We start from the raw sequence: 20,091 nt of genomic DNA, 5'->3' as shown, positions 1-20,091 counted from the left end.
GCGGGGCGGGGCCTGGATCTTTCCCTGGGGCGCACGCGCGGCGCCGCTGACAGTTTCCCCGCGGCTTGTGGCGCAGAGCCTCTCCCTCTCCCGCCGCCTTTGCGATGGCGGAGGAGGCGGTGGCTGCGGCGGCGGCGGCGGCTGCTGCTTCTGGGCCGGCGGAGTGGGAGGTGCCGACGAAGGCGCTGCGGGCTTTCACTTGGCTTTGGCAGGAGTTCATGTCGGACTGGGAGGCCCAGGACTTGCGCGCCGCCCTCTTCCAGCTGCTCCTGCTCTGGCTGCTGGTGAGCTTGCTCGGCATCCAGGTGGCCTGGCGGGTCTACGGCAACACCGTCACGGGCCTCTACTACCGGCAAGGTAGGGCTCCCTTCCGAGGCGGGCGCTGCAGTAGCAGCTGCCGCCGCCGCCTTCTTTGTTTACCTCGCGTGACCCACCCAGCGCTTCCTCTGGCTTCGGCGTAATCCCCAGCCCGGGGTAGCTGCCTCTGGGTTGCCGTTCTGGGCACTGTTCCTAGTGCCACACTGAATACCAATTCTACCTATCCTGCTGCTGACTGACTCCAGAATTGTACAGTAATTGGATACCATCCAGGTCCTAAACTGACCCTGGTGAGATAGCAGATAGGGAGCACGTTTTGAAAGGTACTTTGCTATGTGCATGGCACCCAGATGCAATTGTTTACCTGGGTTTCTCTCTGCTGACATCAGGGACCCCATGGGCATAGCGGGGGGGGGGAGAGCTGCCCCCCATGCACAAAAGAAGCCTGCCCCATAAAAAGCCCAACAAGCAAATCCCCTAAATACACCTCCAGAAAGATTCTCCTTCCTTTTGTAATACATGACTGAGATTGCTGGGTGTTTGAATAAGAGTATTTCTTCTGTCCTCCTCCTCAACTGCTGGGATGCATAATCATGACACAAAGAGCTGCTTAACCATTTTTCTTGCGTAAGATAATAGTGTGTGATTTGTATTCTGCTGTGATTTGTCTTTGGAACCTGCAGTGTAAAGTGCCTCCCAAACAAGTAACAGTAGCTATATTGCACCCTCATTTTTAGGCATATGTCTTGAGCAAGAGGTAGAAAACTTACACCACCATATTTGCAACGTATGTTTGCAATATTTGCAGTATGTTGCAAATATTGTGTAGTATGTTTTCCACCTCTTTCAACATCTGTTTTGCTCCTCGCACCCAAGTTAAGAGTCATGTGTCGAAGACAAATGTCACAGAAGCTTATGACTGCAATCCACTAACTGGTTTAACCAGTGCCTGGATTTAAGCCAATTTAGTTCTACTGCCTTCAATGGGACATTCACCTTAAATCTATTTGCTTTAATTTAATAGGGTTTGTGTGAACTGGACTAAAAAAAAAAATCATATTAAAAATGACCTTTACTATCCAACCTTTCTCTTGTCAAAAACTGAGATCACGTTAATTTGGGAAGGGTTTTGGAATAACTGACTGGCATTAATTTTTATTTTCATCCGTTGCATACTTTTCTTGGTAATCTTTTTGGTCAAAACTTTTCAAACTAATGATCAGTTAATTGTCGGGATTAAACTATATATCCTCTCATGTGTCTAGGAATATAGGAAGGGGTCTTAGAGCAGGCCACCCCATTGCTTCACCTGACTCAGTATTGCTTACATCAGCAGCATTTCCTTTGATTTTGAATTGTGTTCGCAAAGGAAGCGGGATTTGCAGCCGCCACTGATCACCAGCTGATCTACTTGGAGTCAAAGGACTGCCAGGTGAGAAGTCTAGCTGACTAACAATATTCTCTTCTCCTTCCCAGGTCCGGGAGGGCAGAATGGAGGGACGCCAGATGGATCCTCACACTTCTCAATGTGGTGAGTTGATTTATCCATTGCCTTCCAGATGATGGAATCGGTGCTCATGGGGATCTGATGCTGGAGGAATACAGGATGTGTAATCCCTGTTAACTCATAATTTAAAGTTTCGGTCTGTTTTGTTTTCATTTAGGGAGAGTTCAAGTAATGAGAGTATGAAAACGCATCGGGAGTGATGGCAGAGGTTACTAAGCCAAGCTCCTGCTGCTCTAGGAGCATAGAGGACGCTGACGCCCACCTGCCTGCCTGTCCGCCCAGAGGCCTCGCTCTTTCAGTGTTGAGGAGACAGCAGCTATAGTCGCCCTTTCTCTCATCCTGTGGCCTGAGCTGCTGGTCAACGCTGGTGCTGTGAAAACTGTTCCTGTCCATCCATTTAACCAAGCACTGAGTCTCAGGATTGCTCTACTCAGGTTGGGAAGCTGCAGTTTCCCCCCTTCATTAAGCTGTCTGCATTTCTTCTTCTTCTTCTGCCACAAGTTATTTTGCAGACTGACCTTGAGCCTGCCTCTCTTCAGTGTAAATATCAAACCCATTGCTGGCCTGGAACTTGTTTCTTTCTGCAGTGGTGCTTGGATTTCCCTTGCCTTGAACTGGCCTCAACTCGTAAGAGAAGCAGACGCCAGGGCTGATGAAGAAATTATTTCTCCAGCTGAGCTTAAATTGCTCTTTGCTAAGTATCCCCAATATTGTGTTGGAAAGCTACAGAGACTTGCTTAGTCTGACTGATTCAAACCCTTGCTGGTCCCTTGCCTCTGGTCAGATTTTGCAGTCTGTGCCAATGACTATCTTAGAGCTCACTAGTTCTAAAATAGTTCTGCTCCGAAATCATACTACTTGGTGCTCAATCCCTGGAAGAGTCAGATGATTGTGTGTGTTCTGTAGCTACGTAATGCTGGAGCTGCTGATGTGATATTGAGCATCCCTCTATTTTACCACCCACTGCCCTCTTATTCCCCGGTTGTGTGTAATGTATGTTTAATGTATGGGTTATAAAAGAGTGATGGAAAAATTGAATATAGTATTGACTCTTATTGCAATAGCTGTTGAGTACTTGTGCACATATGCAGAAGATAGATTAGGTGTTTTTTTTGTATTTACTTTAAACCAAAATACTTTAAAGTTCCAAAATATCAGAGTTTGCTCTGAAGTAACTCAGAGCAAAACTGTTGAACAGCATTCCTGCTCAATTATGATAGGTGCCCGCTATCTGTACTTTCCATAAACAACTGAAGATCTTTTTGTTTTGACATGCTTTTTCAGTTGGATGAAAATGTCTTCACTCAAGGTTTTAAAACAATGCAAAAGGAACATTCCTCCTAAGTTGTTGTTTTTTGTACTGTTTGAAAATTTCCTTGAGATGCATATAAATACATACTATTTCCCCAAAATAGCTGCTGCACAAAAAGTATTTTATCTCTATTTATGTGGAGCAGTTCATAGCAGCTCTCAATATTAGTGTCTTCAGCATCCAAAGTAAAAAATGGTTCCTTCAAATGTAGTTCTGAATCTTCTAGGCTAGATGGCAGTAAGAAAACAAAGGGGTTTGCTCAAGCTGAAACACTATTTAAATATGCCCCCTCCAGAAAAATAGTAAGAAGAGCAGGCCTTGGGCTAAGTATTAATTGGTGTAAACATTATTTGGAAGAAGAAGCCCACATCAGGGCATGATTTCTCTTTTTTGAGAAGTAGCAAGTACATCTTTCTTCCCCTGCACTACAGGGAGAATATTTACCAAACTGGTAAAATGAATGCACTGAGCCTACGTATGAGAAATAGAAGGAATAAACCAAGAAGCTTGTTCTTTACTTTTGTTGCAATGTAAGGGTCTTCTTCCTGCTTCTAGCTGAGCATGCATCAGACCATTTCAAGAAAAGGAGCAGATTGAAAAGGGCAGGAGAAAATTCAAGGACTTTTTAATATTTGGGGATAAATGCAAAAGGGGGGTAGGTGGAGTTCTGGAGATCAAGTCATTGGGATCTTTCTGCTTTCAGCAATAGGCCAAGAGGCAGATAAGACTAAAGCATGTCGTCAAGTCTTGCTCAGTTGCCTGCCTCTTCAGTTGTTAACGTCCCCAACATCCCCTGAAATAGTTTATCTCTTTTTAGGGCTGTTTTCTTTTCAGTAACCACCTTTGTGGCAGAGCCCTAATGGAATTGAGGGGCCCTTTATAGGCAGGCCAGAATTCAAAACTGAAAGCCTATGCCAGCAGCCGCCTATTTCACTGTATAGTAATGGGTGGCTACAAAGGGCATCTTGGTCACTAGAGCAGGGCAGCTCTTCTTCCTCACTTCTACAGTGAGGGCTGTGCTCAGTTTGCTGTAGTCACTCTCCACGTATCCCATGGCGATGTTCTTCTGCAGACAGGGGGAAGGGCAGCCACTGGTGACCTCACCTAGTGCATGGGGGAACGGACAGAGCACTTATCAAAAGCAAACATACAATCTGCATTAAATGATCAATAAAAATTGCTGCCAAAAATGCAACTTCTTCCCAATTTCTGTAAGTAGGGTGGAGAGCCTAGTTTTCCACACACACCAATGGCCCTAAGAGCAAGTTCCAATAGAACACTTCGAAAAGGCTGCATTCTGCAATAATCTTCAATGAGGTTCACTTACTAGAATGTACTACTCTGCCGCCTGAAAGGGGCAGGGAGTTAATAGAAGCAAATCCACTATATATTTTGAAAGCTTTGTCCCCTTTGCCTTTGGACACTTCTCAATACACCTTACCCAAATTTTGCATGGTGGTTTGAGAGATTAAGGAGCAGGTTTTCATCCATGTTCATATATAAATGGACACAATTTTGAAGCAAAATGGCCTTTCAAAACTTGCACTGCTTTTGTTTCCAATAATTCATGAGTACAAGGCTGCTAGTTCTAAACAAAGCTGTGCACCGAACACCATTGCCTGCAGTATGACCAAGCACAGCAAGTATTACATGCTTATTGGGGTGCTTGTTGTAGCAGAGGGCAGATCTTCCTAGACAGTACTCAGAGAAGCTTGGAGAACCTACCAATGGCCTTGCCCTCTGGGCTGAGAATGGGCATGTGCTGCCGGATGGGAGGCCCTGAAGAAGTCAGCCCCACACGTTTCCTTTTGGGCTTCTCTTTGATTTGGGCCAGTATGATTGATGCACCGGGGAAATCCATGGCAGCACGACGGCGTTTCCCTGAGAAGCAATTGGAAATAAGGTGTCCTGTTAAGGCCAACAGAAGAAGAATTCCCCCGCCTGTGGTCCAAATTACCCTCACCACATAGTGTCCCATCACCATTGAAGGCCTAATGCAGCTTCTCTCCCATTCCAAAAACACTCTTATTCCATGCCCAGTCTACTCTGGTCTGGGGTGCAGGAATGGGCGACTTTTTGCCTATTTGATATTGGCCAGGAATGTCAATGGGTAGGAAGGCAGGGCAGGGAGAGAAATCCAGAATTGCAGCTGGCACCTACCAAGGGTCCATATCAGACTGGCTTCCACAGGTGTTGTGCTCTCATCAATGTCGTTCCCGTACAGACACAGACCTGCCTCCAAGCGCAGACTGTCCCGGGCTGCGAGTCCTGCCAGCCACACAGTGGAGTCCTTAAGCAGCAGCTCAGCCAGCTCCACAGCTCGGCTTGCAGGCACAGAGATCTGGGTACAGAGGAGCACAGTGATTTGGTCAGTGTGATTTTTGCCACCCTTTCCCCACCCCCACTCCCAACTTCAGGTCTCCTGGCCCAATCCTGCACTCTAGCTCAATCTGAGGCTATGTCCAGGCTTGACTGACACCCTTCTCCCCCAAGCCAACCTGATTCAGTAATCCCCTTCTTCATCAATACGCTGCCCTCCCAGCCTGAAATAGCTTCTTGCTTCTCAGTGCACAACATCAGTGCTCCTGCTCCTCCCACCTCTTTTTGGTTAGCTGAGCCGAGCCCTGACTGTGTAAAGGTAAAGGTAGAGGTAAAGGACCGCTGGACAGTTAAGTCCAGTCAAAGGTGACTATGGGGTTGTGGTGCACATCTCACTTTCAGGCCGAGGGAGCCAGTGTTTGTCCACAGACAGCTTTCTGGATCATGTGGCCAGCATGACTAAACCACTTCTGGCACAATGGGACACTGTGACGGAAACCAGAGCGCACGGAAACGCTGTTTACCTTCTCGCCACAGCGGTACCTATTTATCTACTTGCACTGGTGTGCTTTTGAACTGCTAGGTTGGCAGGAACTGGGACAGAGCAATGGGAGCTCACCCCATCGTGAGGATTTAAACCGCCAACCTTCTGATCGGCAAGCCCAAGAGGCTCAGTGGTTTAGACCACAGCACCACCCGCGTCCCATTCCCTGACCGTGTACCTCTACGCCATCCTCGCCTGTGTAGCCACAGCGGGTGACCCTGCAGCCTGGCACTCCGAAGACACTCATCACTGCACTGGTCATGAAGGGCAGCTTAGCCAGGTTGTCTGACACCCCAGCCTGTAGCACTCGGGCCATGGCAGGACCTGGTGGAAAGAGAAAGAAGAAGGGAAATGGCTAGGAGTTTGAAGAGGTGTTAGTTCATCAAGCTCCCCCCCCCCAAAAAGGAGGTTCAATAAGTCTCAGTTAAATGATGGAGAAAGGAATTGGGCATTTCAAGCTGAATGAAGTGGGCTCAGACACATAGAGGGTGTTGCCCTTGCTGATCTCAGCCAAGGCACATCATTGCCACCGTGGCAGTAGGATAGAATTCACTGCCACATGATGTGGCACAAGCTTATGGACGAGTGATCTACCATTAACAGCCACAACAGGTAAATGTAACAGTCCACACTCCTTCCAGGACCAGCCCAAGACATCTTGCTGCCTGAGGTGAAGGACAAGGTAACACTCCACTCCCTAAAGACCTTAGTGACTGGACAAAGATACAAGGAATCAGGTGGTCCCTGATTCCACCCCCACATGGAATGGCAGAAGGGCTCTATCTTGTCCTGGCGTACCTATACATCTCTGTCATTTAACCCCTTGCTGTTGCTCCTTGCCCTCACAGGATCTGCTTGCTGGGAAATTTGCCCCACACTGCCTAATGTTAGGGCCAGTACTCTCCCCTCTGAGTATCAGATGCTGGGGACAAAGAAAAGGGCTATTGCCATCCTAACCTGTTGGGCTGGGCCACTGGTAAGAACAGGGTGTTGGATGAGATGGACTATCAGATGTAGCAGGGCCCTTGGGCTCTTATGGGTGCAGAGCAGCACAGGGGAAAGTGCGTTTGTCATATTCAAATGCCCTAGGCAAGTCAGTACCACACCAGCTAGCAACAAGCTGGCCTTGCAATGCCCCAATGAGCCTAAAGATGCAAAAAAATAAAATAAAACATGGGGTGGAAGTGGGGAAGGCTTTGGGGTAGGCAACCTAAGGCCCAGGGGCCGGATGCGGCCAAATCGCCTTCTCAATCCGGCCACAGACAGCCCAGGAATCAGCATGTTTTTACATGAGTAGAATGTGTCTTTTTATTTAAAATGCATCTCTGGGTTGTTTGTGGGGCATAGGAATGTGTTCATTTTATTTTATTTTTTCAAAATATATTCCGGCCCACCACATGGTCTGAGGGACGGTGGACCGGCCCACGACTGAAAAAGGTTGCTGACCCCTGCTTTGGACAGTGGGATTAGCTGTCCCAGGAAGATCAACAGTAAGGCTATTAATTGGTCTGGGAGATGCTACTGTATCAAAGCAAATAAGCAGCAGTTCTGTGCATTCCCTTAAGGCAAATGCCTGGGTATTTTGTCTGCTGCTTCCCACAATAGTGGCAGCTATCACAGGTACATAATATTTACCTTGCAGAGCAAGCAAAGCGTTGTCTGACACTTCCAAGTCCACATCGCAGCCAGCTGCTTTCATTTCCTTCACCTTGTTCTGCAAGCAGAAACAGAGAGCAGCAAGGTCATGACCCACTTGGGGGTGGGGGAGGGAAGGCATCTTCCTCTCTTCCATCCCATTCTCTCTCTCATTGAGTCCAGCATCAGCTGCAGCAAGGGACAAAGATCAAGTTTCCCGAAGGACTGGAACTACGTAACCATCGTCTGTGTTTCTGCTGCCGCCTACCATCTAGGAACAATTCCCTACAGGATTGGATAGTGAGAAACACATACCTTCATGAGGGCAAAATCCTTGTCCCTGCAACCTGCATTGGAGACCACATAGAGGTGCTGATCCGAGGTGCTGGTCACAATCAAGTCGTCCATGATGCCTCCTCTTTCATTTGTGAACAGAGACAGAGTGCCCTGAAAGTAAAGCACAGTTCAGTTACTGGTTGCCAAGAGTGGCTACCGTTTAACAGAAGCCAGGCTTTGGCAGACATGCAGTAAAAATAATAAAGAGTCATAATGATATGATTTTCCTCTGTATAGTACATTCCTTGTTTTGTGACGGCAATTGTATTAAGACATGCAAACCCATATTGGCCAGTGTCTGTGACCTCGTGAGGAACAAGCAACTAAACATCAAGAAGAACTTTCTGCCAGTAAGAGCTGTTAGACAGTGGAACGGACTCCCTGGAGGTTTTTAAGCAGAGGTTGGATGGTCATCTGTCATGGATGATTTAGCTAAGATTCCTGCATTGCTGGGGGTTGGATGAGATAGCTCTTGGGGTCCCTTCCAACTCAATGATTATATGATTCTCTCCCTCATGCCTACATAATTGTGCGTCACTACAAAAAGTGATTTCTGCAGTGATCCCTTCACTCTTCTCTTTCACAAAGCCACCACCTCTATTATTTTCAAACAAGAGCAGCTAGACAATCAGAAGGTCGGCAGTTCGAATCCCTGTGATGGGGCGAGCTCCTGTTGCTCGGTCCCTGCTCCTGCCAACCTAGCAGTTCGAGAGCACGTCAAAGTGCAAGTAGATAAATAGGTACCGCACTGGTGGGAAGGTAAACGGCGTTTCCGTGCGCTGCTCTGATTCGCCAGAAGCAGCTTAGTCATGCTGGCCACATGAGCCGGAAGCTGTACGCCGGCTCCCTCGGCCAGTAAAGCGAGATGAGCGCCGCAACCCCAGAGTCGGCCACGACTGGACCTAATGGTCAGGGGTCCCTTTACCTTTACTCTCATTTTGACTCAAGAAAATAACCGTTTTATAGTTCAAATTGGGGGGAAATAAATACAGTAAATGGACAAAAGTACAAAGATTCACAAAATGTTTAGGGGTATGCATACCCTCCAGAAAATTATATGGTTATATGGTGATGCTGTGGGTTAAACCACAGAGCCTAGGGCTTGCCGATCAGAAGGTCGGCAGTTCGAATCCCTGTGATGGGGCGAGCTCCCGTTGCTCGGTCCCTGCTCCTGCCAACCTAGCAGTTTGAAAGTACGAAGTGCAAGTAGATAAATAGGTACCACTCCAGCGGGAAGGTAAACGGCGTTTCCGTGCGCTGCTCTGGTTCGCCAGAAGCAGCTTAGTCATGCTGGCCACATGACCCGGAAGCTGTCTGTGGACAAACGCCAGCTCCCTCGGCCAATAAAGCGAGGTGAGCACCGCAATCCCAGCATCATCCGCGACTGGACCTAATGGTCAAGGGTCCCCTTACCTTTTTACAATGGTTATACAGCTATCCCCAGGAACCAAGGTTCTCTCCGTCTCACCCCCTCATCCATTAAATGGAAATAGTGTTTTACTGGTGCTAGATTACAGTTTGCAGAGGTAGCATGCAATGATCACATGCATTTAAGAAACACTTCGATCTTATAGAAAAGCCCTGTAAAAGTATTACTTTTACTTACATCTGTGTCCTGTCCTTGTTCAATGGTGCTTGAAAAGTGGCAATACTTCTTTACATCATTTCCCCCTCCCATCCATTCACTGAGCAACAGTGATTTGTCCAAGATCACACAGTTGATGGATCTGAAGTGGGATGTCCCACATCCAAATTCAGCATGCCATCCATTGTGTTACACTTGTGTGCAACCTAATGAATGGGAATCCTGTGGTGCTGGCCTGGACTACAACTCCCGTCATCCCTGACTCTTAGCTATGCCGACTGGGGCTGATGAGAGTTCAACAAGATCCAGAGGGCCGAAGGTTTCCCACTGAGCGTGTGACCCATTGGGCTCCAACATACCTGATTAGGCTTCAGCTCTGCTATGTCCCCAACTACTAGGCTCTCTATGAATTTAATCCGATCTCTGCCAAACACTTTAGTCTGTAAAAGAGAGAGTCACCTCACATCACCAGGGTGCTATGCAGGACCAAGGACAGCACACTTGAACAAAACATCTGAGCCTGGTGCTACCACAAAGCTAAACTGCTGCTTTGGTGCGGTACAGTTGGGCTTTATTATTTTTCCATTTATTAGACACATTTCTAGATTGCCCTTCCTCCCCAGGGGACCCAAGGTGATGCATAGTAGGATATAAACACCCAAAATGTGTATCATAAATAAAACATAATCCTAACCAACATACTACAGGCCACCCCCTATTTATGCAGGACATTGCATTCCGGGCCATTGCGTGCTTGCGTGAAATTGTGTGAAATCACAAACCCATTGAAAAAGCCTGCAAACACCCCATTCTGCCCTCTTAGTGACGTTTCTGTGATGTCTTTATGATACTTCTGGGTCACTTCTGGGTTTGGCGCTGTGTGCATGTGCACGATCCCACACATATTGGTCATGCCTAAAACGGGAGTTGCCTTATGAAAGGACAGATCGAGCATGGGGCATAATTCCTTTGTTAAGTAGGCTTAACTCACTGATTGGTCCAAGGCCACCCAGTGAACCTCATGAGTGATCAGGGGTGTGAACCTAGGTCTCCCCAGCCAAAGTCCAGCATGTTTCTTACCACACCACCCTTTGCCAGTTCACGAATCTGATTGTCAGCTGATACTTATAAAACTGAATTTTATGCTACGTAGTGATGCTCTTTGGGACCAAGCCAGCTGCCCACATTTGTGGACTATCATTGGGGATCTAGTTGCAGACTCCCTTGGTGTGTTATGGTGGGGGGAGGAGCTAGGAGGGCTGTCATAGTGAGCTCCTGCACTTCAAAACTGACCACTGCCCCACTGCTGAAGATGACCCACAGCGGAAAGGCTGGGACTTCAATGACCTTTGGCTTCCTCCAGCATTACCTGCAGCATATGAGACACATCAAAGAGAGAACAGTGCTGGCGGGTGTGCAGGTGGGACTCCAGGTGGCTGTGTGTATACTGCACTGGGAGGCTCCAGCCGGCAAAGGCCACCATCTTCCCTCCATGGTGCCGGTGAAAGTCATAGAGGGGCGTCTGCTTTAGGCTGTCCTGCAGAGGAAGGCAAGGCATGTTCTGACTGGCAGGTGCCAGCAACCCATCTGAGATCATCAAAAGGTCAGCAGTCTTGAGATGGGCAACCAGGGCTCATTATTAGTCGCCCCACTGCCACTCCCAACCCTGGCCGCATCAGAAGGAAGAACATCCTGACCTTCCCCAACTTATACCTGTTCTGCTTAAATTAAGCACTGATGTGTGCAGCCCTGGGTGGCCTCAAAGGTTAGACACTGACCTCCAGCTGTCTTGGAGAGTGGACCCATCACCTCCTAGCTGAGAGCCAGCCCCAGGGACCAAACTTTTCCTGTTGGAACAAGGGGTGGCTCTGGTCTCTAAGCTCCCTTTGACCTTTGTGTTTAGTGCTTGTTTGCTTAGTGCTTTATCAGAAGTCCAATGTCAAGAGGAAAATAAAGCTGCTTGCCCTTTGTACCCAACCCCCTCTTGCAGGTCTGCAAAGCCTCTCCTGTCTCACTTTCCCACCTGCATAAGCTCTGGCCTGCATAGTTGGGAGACAGTCACCATGCTCTCCAAAGGAATCACATTTGCTTTTTAACACCCTCCCCGTGACCGTGGCTGTGGTGAGCACCTATTACGGGGCAAAATGTTGCTGCTTCTTGCTCACCACCGGTATTGATCAAGGGGTTCAGTAGGGGAGACTCTACCAACTTCCACTCCAACCCCCACATATGGAAGCTTTCTTCCTCCATTCACCCCCCCCCCCCGCATCCCCCCACTTCATAACAGGAAATTCTTGGGTCACCACCAGGGAAGAACTTTGGTGGAGAAGCCACTACTACTACAGCCCAAGTGCTTAATGCTGAGAATAGCATATTACTGTATAAACTCTGTCTTTAGAAGCATCCGCTGTGAAATTGCCCCCTCGCCATTAGAATGCCCAGGGAACTGCGCCTGCCTCCGACTCAACCAAAAGGAGGCGAGGGGTGCGCGGGCGGGGGAGGGCTCTGTCGAGACTCCTCAGCCTTTACCGCCCCCAAGGAGATCCCTTGATTTCACCCGGTCTCCCCTCAAAAACCAGGCCAAGATCAGCGCTCCCTTTCTAAAGCGGGGAAACGCTGGGAATGAAGCCTGCCTGGGGAAGGCAGCCTCCTCCGACCCCTCGCTAGTCCTGGAATCTCCGATGCGCGAGAGCTAGTGCGAAAGCAATGCACTCTGCACATGCTCTGGGACTGCCCAATTCAGATATCCCCCGGACTTTAAAACAGTGACAATAAGCAGGTTGTGCGGTTGACCCGTTTCAGTCATGAACTTTTGAAAAAACAGAGCGCATCTCTTCCAACCCAAGGTCCCCCGCCTGGCCCCCTTCCATCCTGCTTCCCTGGCTGCCCGGAGCGAGCCAGCCGCGCTCCGCCACTTCCAGCTCCGCGCAAGGCTCGCCTGTTGCCGGGGCTTCCGAGCGCACACCTGCAGCCGAGTGGGAGGAGAGGCGGGTGTCCCCAGCTCACCTGCCCGGAGGCGTAGCCCCGCTTCCCGCGCGCAGCAGCTCTGGGGGACCCCCAGCCCGGAGCCGCGAACCGAACAGCAGCTCCGACGCCGGTCCGAAGCATTTTCCCGGGCGCCCCTACGACATGGCTGGAGAGGACAGCCCCTCCTCCCCTCCCCTGGGCCCAGAGCTCAAGTCCCGGGGAGGAGCCTGGGAAATGTAGTCCCGTTCCGGCGGCAAGTGACCAGAGGACTCGCCCTCCCCAGCCGAAGATGAAAAGCAGAGGAAGCATCCAGGCAGACCGGACTCGCTGTTGACCCCAAGATGAACCGCGATCGTCACCGAAGCCCGTGCGGTCCAGGCGAGACGCGCACGCCGCTTCCTTTCTGAAGCCAGTCTTTTCAGTTGGAAGATTGAGGAGTATGCATAATGGACAAGGGTCTTGAAAGGGTGCAAGGTAAGGGCTTCTCAGAAGAAAACGTAGGGATAGCTCTCTCTCTCCCTTAATTCTTTACACACACAGAAGATGCCCGAATCACAAAACTGGAGCAGGGAATTACCCTTTAGTGCTGCTTAGGGTTCATTCTAGATAGTAACTCTAACCAAGTGAATCAATATGTAAATAGCAGACTATAAGACAGAAAGGACAGCAATATTAGCTTAGGGAACAGTGGTGTTAACAAACATGAGTGCATGAGATGTACTGTGATTAGCTGCTTAAAAATCCAAAGGATACCATAGCCAGTTACAGGTCTTTCAGAATACTTACTTTTACCTTAAAGACAAGGGAATATAGAAGCAGAGCAATGGTTACTAAATCAGGAAGGGCATTTTTTCTTTCCAATTAAGCAGGCATGCATGAATCAGTTGGATTGAATAAAAAACAGATTACATAGGATCAAAGTAGCCTGGAACACCAGAAGGTGTGTTGGTATTTCCCTCCCTTATTTTGCAGGTTATCTGGGATGTTTGCTAAAACAGGGAAGGTTTTGGAAGCAATTGGCTTTTCTTTTCTTTTTTTAAAAAATATCAATATTCAGCTGTCATATTCAATTCAGAATTAGACAGTGGCCTTTGCTTCTATCCTCCTTCCCACTCCCCCTTTTGGTTGCTCGGCATCTAGCATGGGAAAAAGAGCATTGGCCCATGTACTGCTAATTTTAGATGCTATTACGGGTTCATAAATAACCTTAACAGAGGTTTGACAAGTACAATCCACCAAGCACATACAATCAATACAACACAACAATCTTTTATTTGTGATGCATTTGGGCTGGATAATCATCCACTGAAAAAATACTTCAAATACATTAACCCTGATTTAATGCAATGGATTGCAATGGGTAAGGGTTGCAGCTCAGTAGCAGAGCACATTATTTACAAGCAGAAGCTCCCAAGTTGGGCATCTCCAAGTTAGGCTAAGAAAGATCCTTGTCTGAAACCCTGAAGAGACATTGGTGCTCAGACAATACTGAGCTAGAGGTACCAATAAGGCAGCTTCCTGACATCATTTGCAAAGGTCTTTCACTGTATTCAGTAAAAGTTTATTATACTTGCAATGGGTTAGAAGATCACTGTGGCTCTTTCCAGCTATAAATAAAGTAGCATACATAATTCATAATAAATAACAGAAAGGAAGTTACACAGCTATGGAAAAGAGGTTGTTCCCGAGATTTAAAGTCCAGCATTAAAAAAAAAAAAAGTCAGCTACACATCCTACTGCACTAATTCATTTTGTTCTGCAGCTTGGTCCACCAGACTATTACATATCATGGACATTACTGCAGGAAGTGCCCTATACCACAAGAAGATACCCTTGCTAAGAAGCAACGCAGTGCTGTTCTGTTCAAAAAATATCTCTGAAAGGCAGTTTAAGATGTACTGTTGAGAGAAAGTGATTGTTCAAAGGCAGTCTAGTAGCTCCTTGACAGAGCAGGGATCTGAATCCAGACTTTTACCATAATCATTTATTCACCTCAGCTTTCAACACTCATTCTTGAGCATAGTAATTCATGGACTGGAAATGAGCATCTACAACCATGCAAGGGTTATCTAATGAGTTGGAAAGATTAATATGGTAATATTTAAGAATACAAAGGTGACAGCTGGTAATTCAGGTTGCAACTCAGCTTAAATAAGGGAGCTCTCAAGGACATGGCTTTTCAGGCTTTCCACCAGGATGCTATTTTCGCTACTTGAAATATCTACAGCTGTGGCTGTAAAAAATGACAAGGTGCTCCAGGACTCAGCTAAAAACCAACACAGCACAGTCTGGCACTGCCATTTCACTAGGGTAAACTATTTCTCTAATGTGGCCCTTACAATATTGTAGCCAAAGCTAGTGACAGGTTGTTGAGGGCTAGCTCTGTACAATTCACAACTAAACTACTCACATCCCTCCAGGAAAAAAGAGGTGGGGGTTAACTCTTCAGGAAGCATTTCTTATTGCCACCCACTTATTAAAAACCCTACACAATTACATAGTGTAGGTTGCAAATGAGGTAGCCATAGCAGAGGAAGCAACAAGGGAGTTCTCATTCTCTCTGGAATGCCAGCACATGAATTTGAGAAAGTAAAACCTCCAGTCTTGTCAGCTTCAAGACATTTCAAGTCATTTCTCTTGCCAAAATGAAGGATTCTTCTCTCCACCCTGCCCTGCCCCCATCATAGTACCAGATTCTTGAAAGATTGCTTGATTTTGCCCCCAAAAGAAACATGCACCAAACAACGGGGCTTCCAAAAAACAGACCAGGAGATGAAGAGCCCAAATAAGGCACCTTCAAGTTCAAGGGAAAGCAGCCTTCCAGGGTCCAGTGCAAAATGGAGAACAATCTCCACATAAGACCTGGCAGGAAGAACAGAGTAGAGCTGGAGAGTTCCCAGAAAGGCCACCTCCATGCAGTGGAAAAGGGAAGGACTGGAACATGAAGGCAACAGACTTTGTCCATCATTTCTTCCTGCCTCAAGCCAATCCAACACTGTGGGGGTGCAGCTCAGTGAGTCCAGCTCTTAGGAACTTAGTCAGCTTTGAGTCCTGGGAAAACTCAAGTGTAGGAAAGGAGGTTAAGGTCATACGAGCCATTCACCTGAAACGAGAAAGATACAGAGAACTGTTTTTAGCAAAGAGTCAACATACTGGGAATGTTACGGGGTGTATGTTTCTCCCACACAGCCTTTATTCCCTCCAGTGGACAGAATGCTGGACTTGAGCTCAGGGGGAGCTGAATTCAAATTTCCGCTCATCCAACAGGGTAACCTTGGGGGGAGTCACTATGCTGTAGCCCAAATTGCCCCAGGTTAAAATACAAACACTTCATGCAAGCCATCCTTAAGTTCCTTAGAGGAAGAAGGATACACGATAAACAGAAATTTCATACTGACGGCCAAATTCTTTCATTGCAGCTTTCCTGATTCGTTGCTGGAAACAGGGAAACCAAAGTGGGCCTTTGGCCTGATCCAGCAGGGCTCTTCTAAGGTTAATGGGTATGCTCTGTGGGCTGCAAAGGCTGAGCGTAAACTTGAAGTAAGTCTTCAAGAGTTCTAACCGGACTGCAATGAAGGACACACTCCCCAAACAAGAAGCAAAAGGAATATGAAACTAACATCAAAGCGGCCAATTCGTGCTGCTGGCTGGTTGGCTTGGAGCATCTCGGTCAAAACCCACATTTGCTGCAGTTCAGAAGACACTTTGTCAGCATCAGGGAGTCCCTGAAAGTGAAGGATAGTTATATATTCATATAAGCAGTTTCTTTACTGCTTTTGAGGATAAAACATCACATCTCCCCAGAGCCATTCCCTGCCAGGAGCCTGTCAGCAAATCAGAAGCCCCAGTGTCACCAACAATACTTACATCACGCAGGTTTGTTGGCCGCTCCTGAGGAGATGGGTGAGAAAGCCAAGCTGGGAAGCCTTTTTGTGGACTCTGGAAGATAAAAACAGCCCCAGAGCAAAACACTGCTGATTCTCTACCAACTGGAATGTTGCACTTACACACATTACCCTTTTTACCTTCACCAATTTACTCTCTCAGAGCAGGCTGCCTAAAGACATAAATACTTGTCTCTACTGCCCACAGGAAAGTGCAGAATTCACTCTTATGAACTATTACAATCTATTTACCTTAAGCTCTCATAGGAGCATTATTTACCGGGGGGGGGGGCAATTCTCACTGTAGAGGTACAGTGTCCAGGATAATGTTTTCCCCCATCTGGATTTCACAGGTGAAAGCTTACTCTAAAATCAGCTTTAGAATTGAACCTGGCGACTGCAGAGTTAATAACATGCATTATGTACATGAGGGGCCCTGGTAGTTTCATTGGTGAGCCACACTAAGGATGTGAAATTCATAGCATGGAAATTAGAATGAATTGGCAGGGGGAGCCATTAATAAACTTGTTCCATGGGTAGCAGAGATCTCAACCTGAGAAAGTGAAGAAGAACAAGCTCAGTGAACAGTAGTTGAATTACACAGGAAACTCTGATAAAACTCAAGCCAAGCAGCAGAAGAGAACAGGAGACTTGGCTCCACATAAGCTGATGGCTAGAAAAGGAAGACAGAAGCTGGTAGCTCAGAATCAAAGAGATCTAGGTCAGCATCTTCTCCAGTTCAGATGTGTGACCTAGCATTTTGGGGGGGAATAAAGCACAGAGAGCCTGAGTTCAGCCAGTTATCAGACCCTAGACTGTGTTCTGAAGAAGGCTTCATTCAATGCTGAGCAAGCCATTACAACCATAGAACAATGCTTATAGAAAGAACAGGTGCTTTGGGGATGAGCTGAGTATGTACCTTCTGACCCCCAGGGAAAAGCTGCAGCTCCTCAATGGTGAAATGCAGCCATACTGGAGATGGTTGACGCAGGATGAGACGCATGGCAGCCACTCGGTCCACATCACAGAGCATCTGGCAAAGTAAGGGAGACAAGGCATCACTGAAACTGCGCCAAGGCCCAATATCCCTTCAAAACAAAGTAAACAATGATTTGCTGTAACATTGTAAGAGCTTCTAATAACTTCTCCCTTGATACAAACAACAGGGAATCATTCCAAACTAGCTAGAATACAGTATCAGTAGGGCCAGGAAATAAGGCCAAGTTGGGGTATTATCATGGTCTGGTACATATAGTAGTAGTTCCGTTCTGAGCATTGGACCTTGTAGATCTAGTGAAAGGTACCCTATGGGAAGTAAGAGCATGCAGACTTCTATAATTTTTTAGAAATTCTATTACAGAAAACAGACAGTCCATACCGTTCCCCCAATTATCATCTGGCACACTAAAGAAGGGGTGGGGAACTTGTTGTCCACCAGATATTGCAAGACTACAGCTCCCACAATCTCTGACCATTGGCCATGCTGGCTGGCGTCGATGGGAGTTGGAGTCCAATAACATATGCAAGCCACAAGTTCCCTATCCCAGTTCTATTCAAGATTTACTCAGTGGTGGCTAAAGTGTGATGGCGCAACAAAATAAACCAGGAATGTTGTGTGGAGCACAGGTTGCCATTTCAGACAGGAAACAATATGAATTAGCAGAATAATTGAATCATCTCATAACTGAGATTCCTGCATTGCAGGGGGTTGGACTAGATGACCCTTGCATCCCTTCCAATTCTATGATTTATGTGCAATACCAACAGAAATACAGTGGATGCTCGGGTTGCAAACGTGATCCGGGCAGGAGGCACGTTTGCAACCCGCAGCGCCGTGTCCGCGCATGCACAGGTTGCAAGTTGGTACTTCTGTGCATGCGCCAAAACCCTGTTTCAGTACTTCCGGGTTCGGCGCGGTGCGCAACCCGAAAACACACAACCTGAAGTGTCTGTAACCCAAGGTATGACTGTACTTACCTGATGTCTGGAGAGAGAGAAGTAATCCTGAGAGCCTTCTTCTGTGTGAGGGTTGGGCATCAAGCAGTAATTCTGCAGACAAGTAACCCACTTGGGAGGACTTTCGTTCCCACCATCTGCAGGGTTTCGGCGCTGCACCCGTAGAGTCAGAAAGGCTGTGTAATAGTTCTTGAATACTATTTCCTGCAACTGAGGATAGCAATATGAGGGGAGGACTGTCATGGATTCCTCCTTTTCTTGCTCAGAAACATTACTGCAACCCTTGGAGCAGGTCACTGCTTGAATATCTAAATTACAGCTTGGAGCAAAGTAGAGACGCTTGCCTAGGGTAACCAAGTGAGTTAACAAAGGTGAGTTTTGAAGCAGGTACTTCCTGGTTCACCATCATAGTTTCTATATCAGCTTTACAGCTAAAATGAGAGACTTCAAATATAACATCTGACAATTCCAAGCCCCACACACTTGGTTTCCTCCCATACTTACATCAATGGTTTGTGAGTGTGGAAGCACAACATCAATCACCAGAACACCAGGACGGCCTTGCTCAGTCCTCATGTCTCCCACTTGCAGTGAGACTGGGCTCTTTAAAATGCAGGGAATAGGCTCATGAGCCATGGTCCCCATGCTGGAAGAGAGTAGTGGACTCCATTAAGCAGCACATAAATATTACAACCTCCACCTCCCTACACTGAAACTCAGGAACCTTGCCCCCTGTTGTTGTTGTTGTTGTTGTTGTTGTTATTATTATTATTTGTAGTAGTAGTAGTAAATAAATTGAATAGTAAACCCCAGGGCAGCACACACACCAGCAACAAAACATCCGTTCAGAATTCCAATACAAATGCAGACTACTAATGACTATAACATGTATATTTGGGGGATCATATTCCACCAACAAAGCAAGTTCTGCAGATCACCCAGTAGCATGATAGCTTTGTTTCACGTATCTGATGCTGCCTGCTGTGAAAGGCCATGGTCCAATAAAACCAAGAAGGTACAATCCTATGTATGCTTACCTGGAAGTAAGCCACATCACATTCGGGGGTGAGGGGCACACTTCTGATTAAAGACATATGGGATCAAGCTCCCCCAAGGTTTTACATACTGTTATTTTATCTTTTTAGTAAACCAAACATTTTAGCAATAAAAACGTAGCAATAATATAATGATGACCTCCTCCACACAGGCTTCCTTAACTGTCAACGATGCAGCTCGGTTTTTTACTTATCAAAGCCGGAGCGTCCCCTAAGAAGAGAAACACGGACGCACTCGCCCCACTCCCGGTTAAGCCCAAGACAAGCAACGATAAGACCCCTCCCCGAGAGTAACGGACCCGTCGTCACCCGCGGAGGGCGGCGGGGACGCGCCCAGGTTCAGGCCCTTTCTTTGCCCACCCAGCGCATCCCTGGGACTCGCCTGCAGCCGCTCCCTGCTCGCTCTCGCGCCTCCTCCTGTCAACCTCCTGTTTTAAAGCGGGTAGAGGAGCAGACAGAGAAGAGCGAAGCAATTCCCCCCGCTACGGCTTCCACTCACCCGGTTAGCTAGCGCAAAGCCACTACAAACATGGCAGCGCCGCACGTCACGAACGTTGCCACTACTACGGAGAACGAGGAGGCGGAAGCCTTTGTTGCTAGGGCTCGCTTGGCGTCGCGCACGCGTGACGACACCGCGCCCCGCCCGCCTAAAGGCGGTGCTAAGGGGAAAGAG

The 20,091-nt window shown here is 47.5% G+C and overlaps 3 protein-coding genes across 6 annotated transcripts; 1 reads left to right on the top strand and 2 right to left on the bottom strand.

Annotated features, from left to right (window-relative positions):
• The first annotated feature begins 12 nt into the window (after positions 1-12).
• On the top strand, positions 13-2,863 carry TCTA (T cell leukemia translocation altered). The gene is made up of 3 exons (XM_083603616.1): positions 13-357; positions 1,795-1,849; positions 1,983-2,863. Exons 1-3 carry the CDS (start codon positions 105-107, stop codon positions 2,023-2,025), a joined length of 351 nt encoding a protein of 116 aa, XP_083459742.1. The 5' UTR covers positions 13-104; the 3' UTR covers positions 2,026-2,863.
• An 882-nt stretch (positions 2,864-3,745) lies between these two features.
• On the bottom strand, positions 3,746-12,728 carry AMT (aminomethyltransferase). The gene is made up of 9 exons (XM_083603615.1): positions 12,563-12,728; positions 10,926-11,093; positions 9,916-9,996; positions 7,951-8,082; positions 7,636-7,714; positions 6,179-6,324; positions 5,298-5,478; positions 4,863-5,018; positions 3,746-4,241 (listed from the first exon to the last, which is right to left on the bottom strand). The coding sequence occupies exons 1-9, from the start codon at positions 12,662-12,664 to the stop codon at positions 4,063-4,065; spliced, it is 1,224 nt and encodes a 407-aa protein (XP_083459741.1). The 5' UTR covers positions 12,665-12,728; the 3' UTR covers positions 3,746-4,062.
• A 1,048-nt stretch (positions 12,729-13,776) lies between these two features.
• Positions 13,777-20,038, bottom strand: NICN1 (nicolin 1, tubulin polyglutamylase complex subunit). Of its 4 annotated transcripts, none has more exons than XM_083596182.1 (7): positions 19,801-20,038; positions 18,868-19,009; positions 18,385-18,573; positions 17,327-17,440; positions 16,391-16,462; positions 16,144-16,248; positions 13,777-15,626 (listed from the first exon to the last, which is right to left on the bottom strand). In XM_083596182.1, the coding sequence occupies exons 2-7, from the start codon at positions 19,006-19,008 to the stop codon at positions 15,585-15,587; spliced, it is 663 nt and encodes a 220-aa protein (XP_083452308.1). In that variant the 5' UTR covers position 19,009; positions 19,801-20,038; the 3' UTR covers positions 13,777-15,584. The 4 variants fall into 4 exon arrangements, with proteins under 4 accessions (XP_083452308.1, XP_083452307.1, XP_083452305.1 ...); XM_083596181.1 differs by having other exon boundaries at positions 19,918-19,939; XM_083596179.1 differs by lacking the exon at positions 19,801-20,038 and adding an exon at positions 19,718-19,776.
• Between the last annotated feature and the right edge of the window lie 53 nt (positions 20,039-20,091).

The sequence above is a fragment of the Podarcis filfolensis genome (assembly GCF_964270895.1).
Source record: "Podarcis filfolensis genome assembly, chromosome: 2".
In the NCBI taxonomy this organism is placed as follows: domain Eukaryota; kingdom Metazoa; phylum Chordata; class Lepidosauria; order Squamata; family Lacertidae; genus Podarcis; species Podarcis filfolensis.
This window is presented reverse-complemented; position numbering and strand designations above follow the sequence as displayed.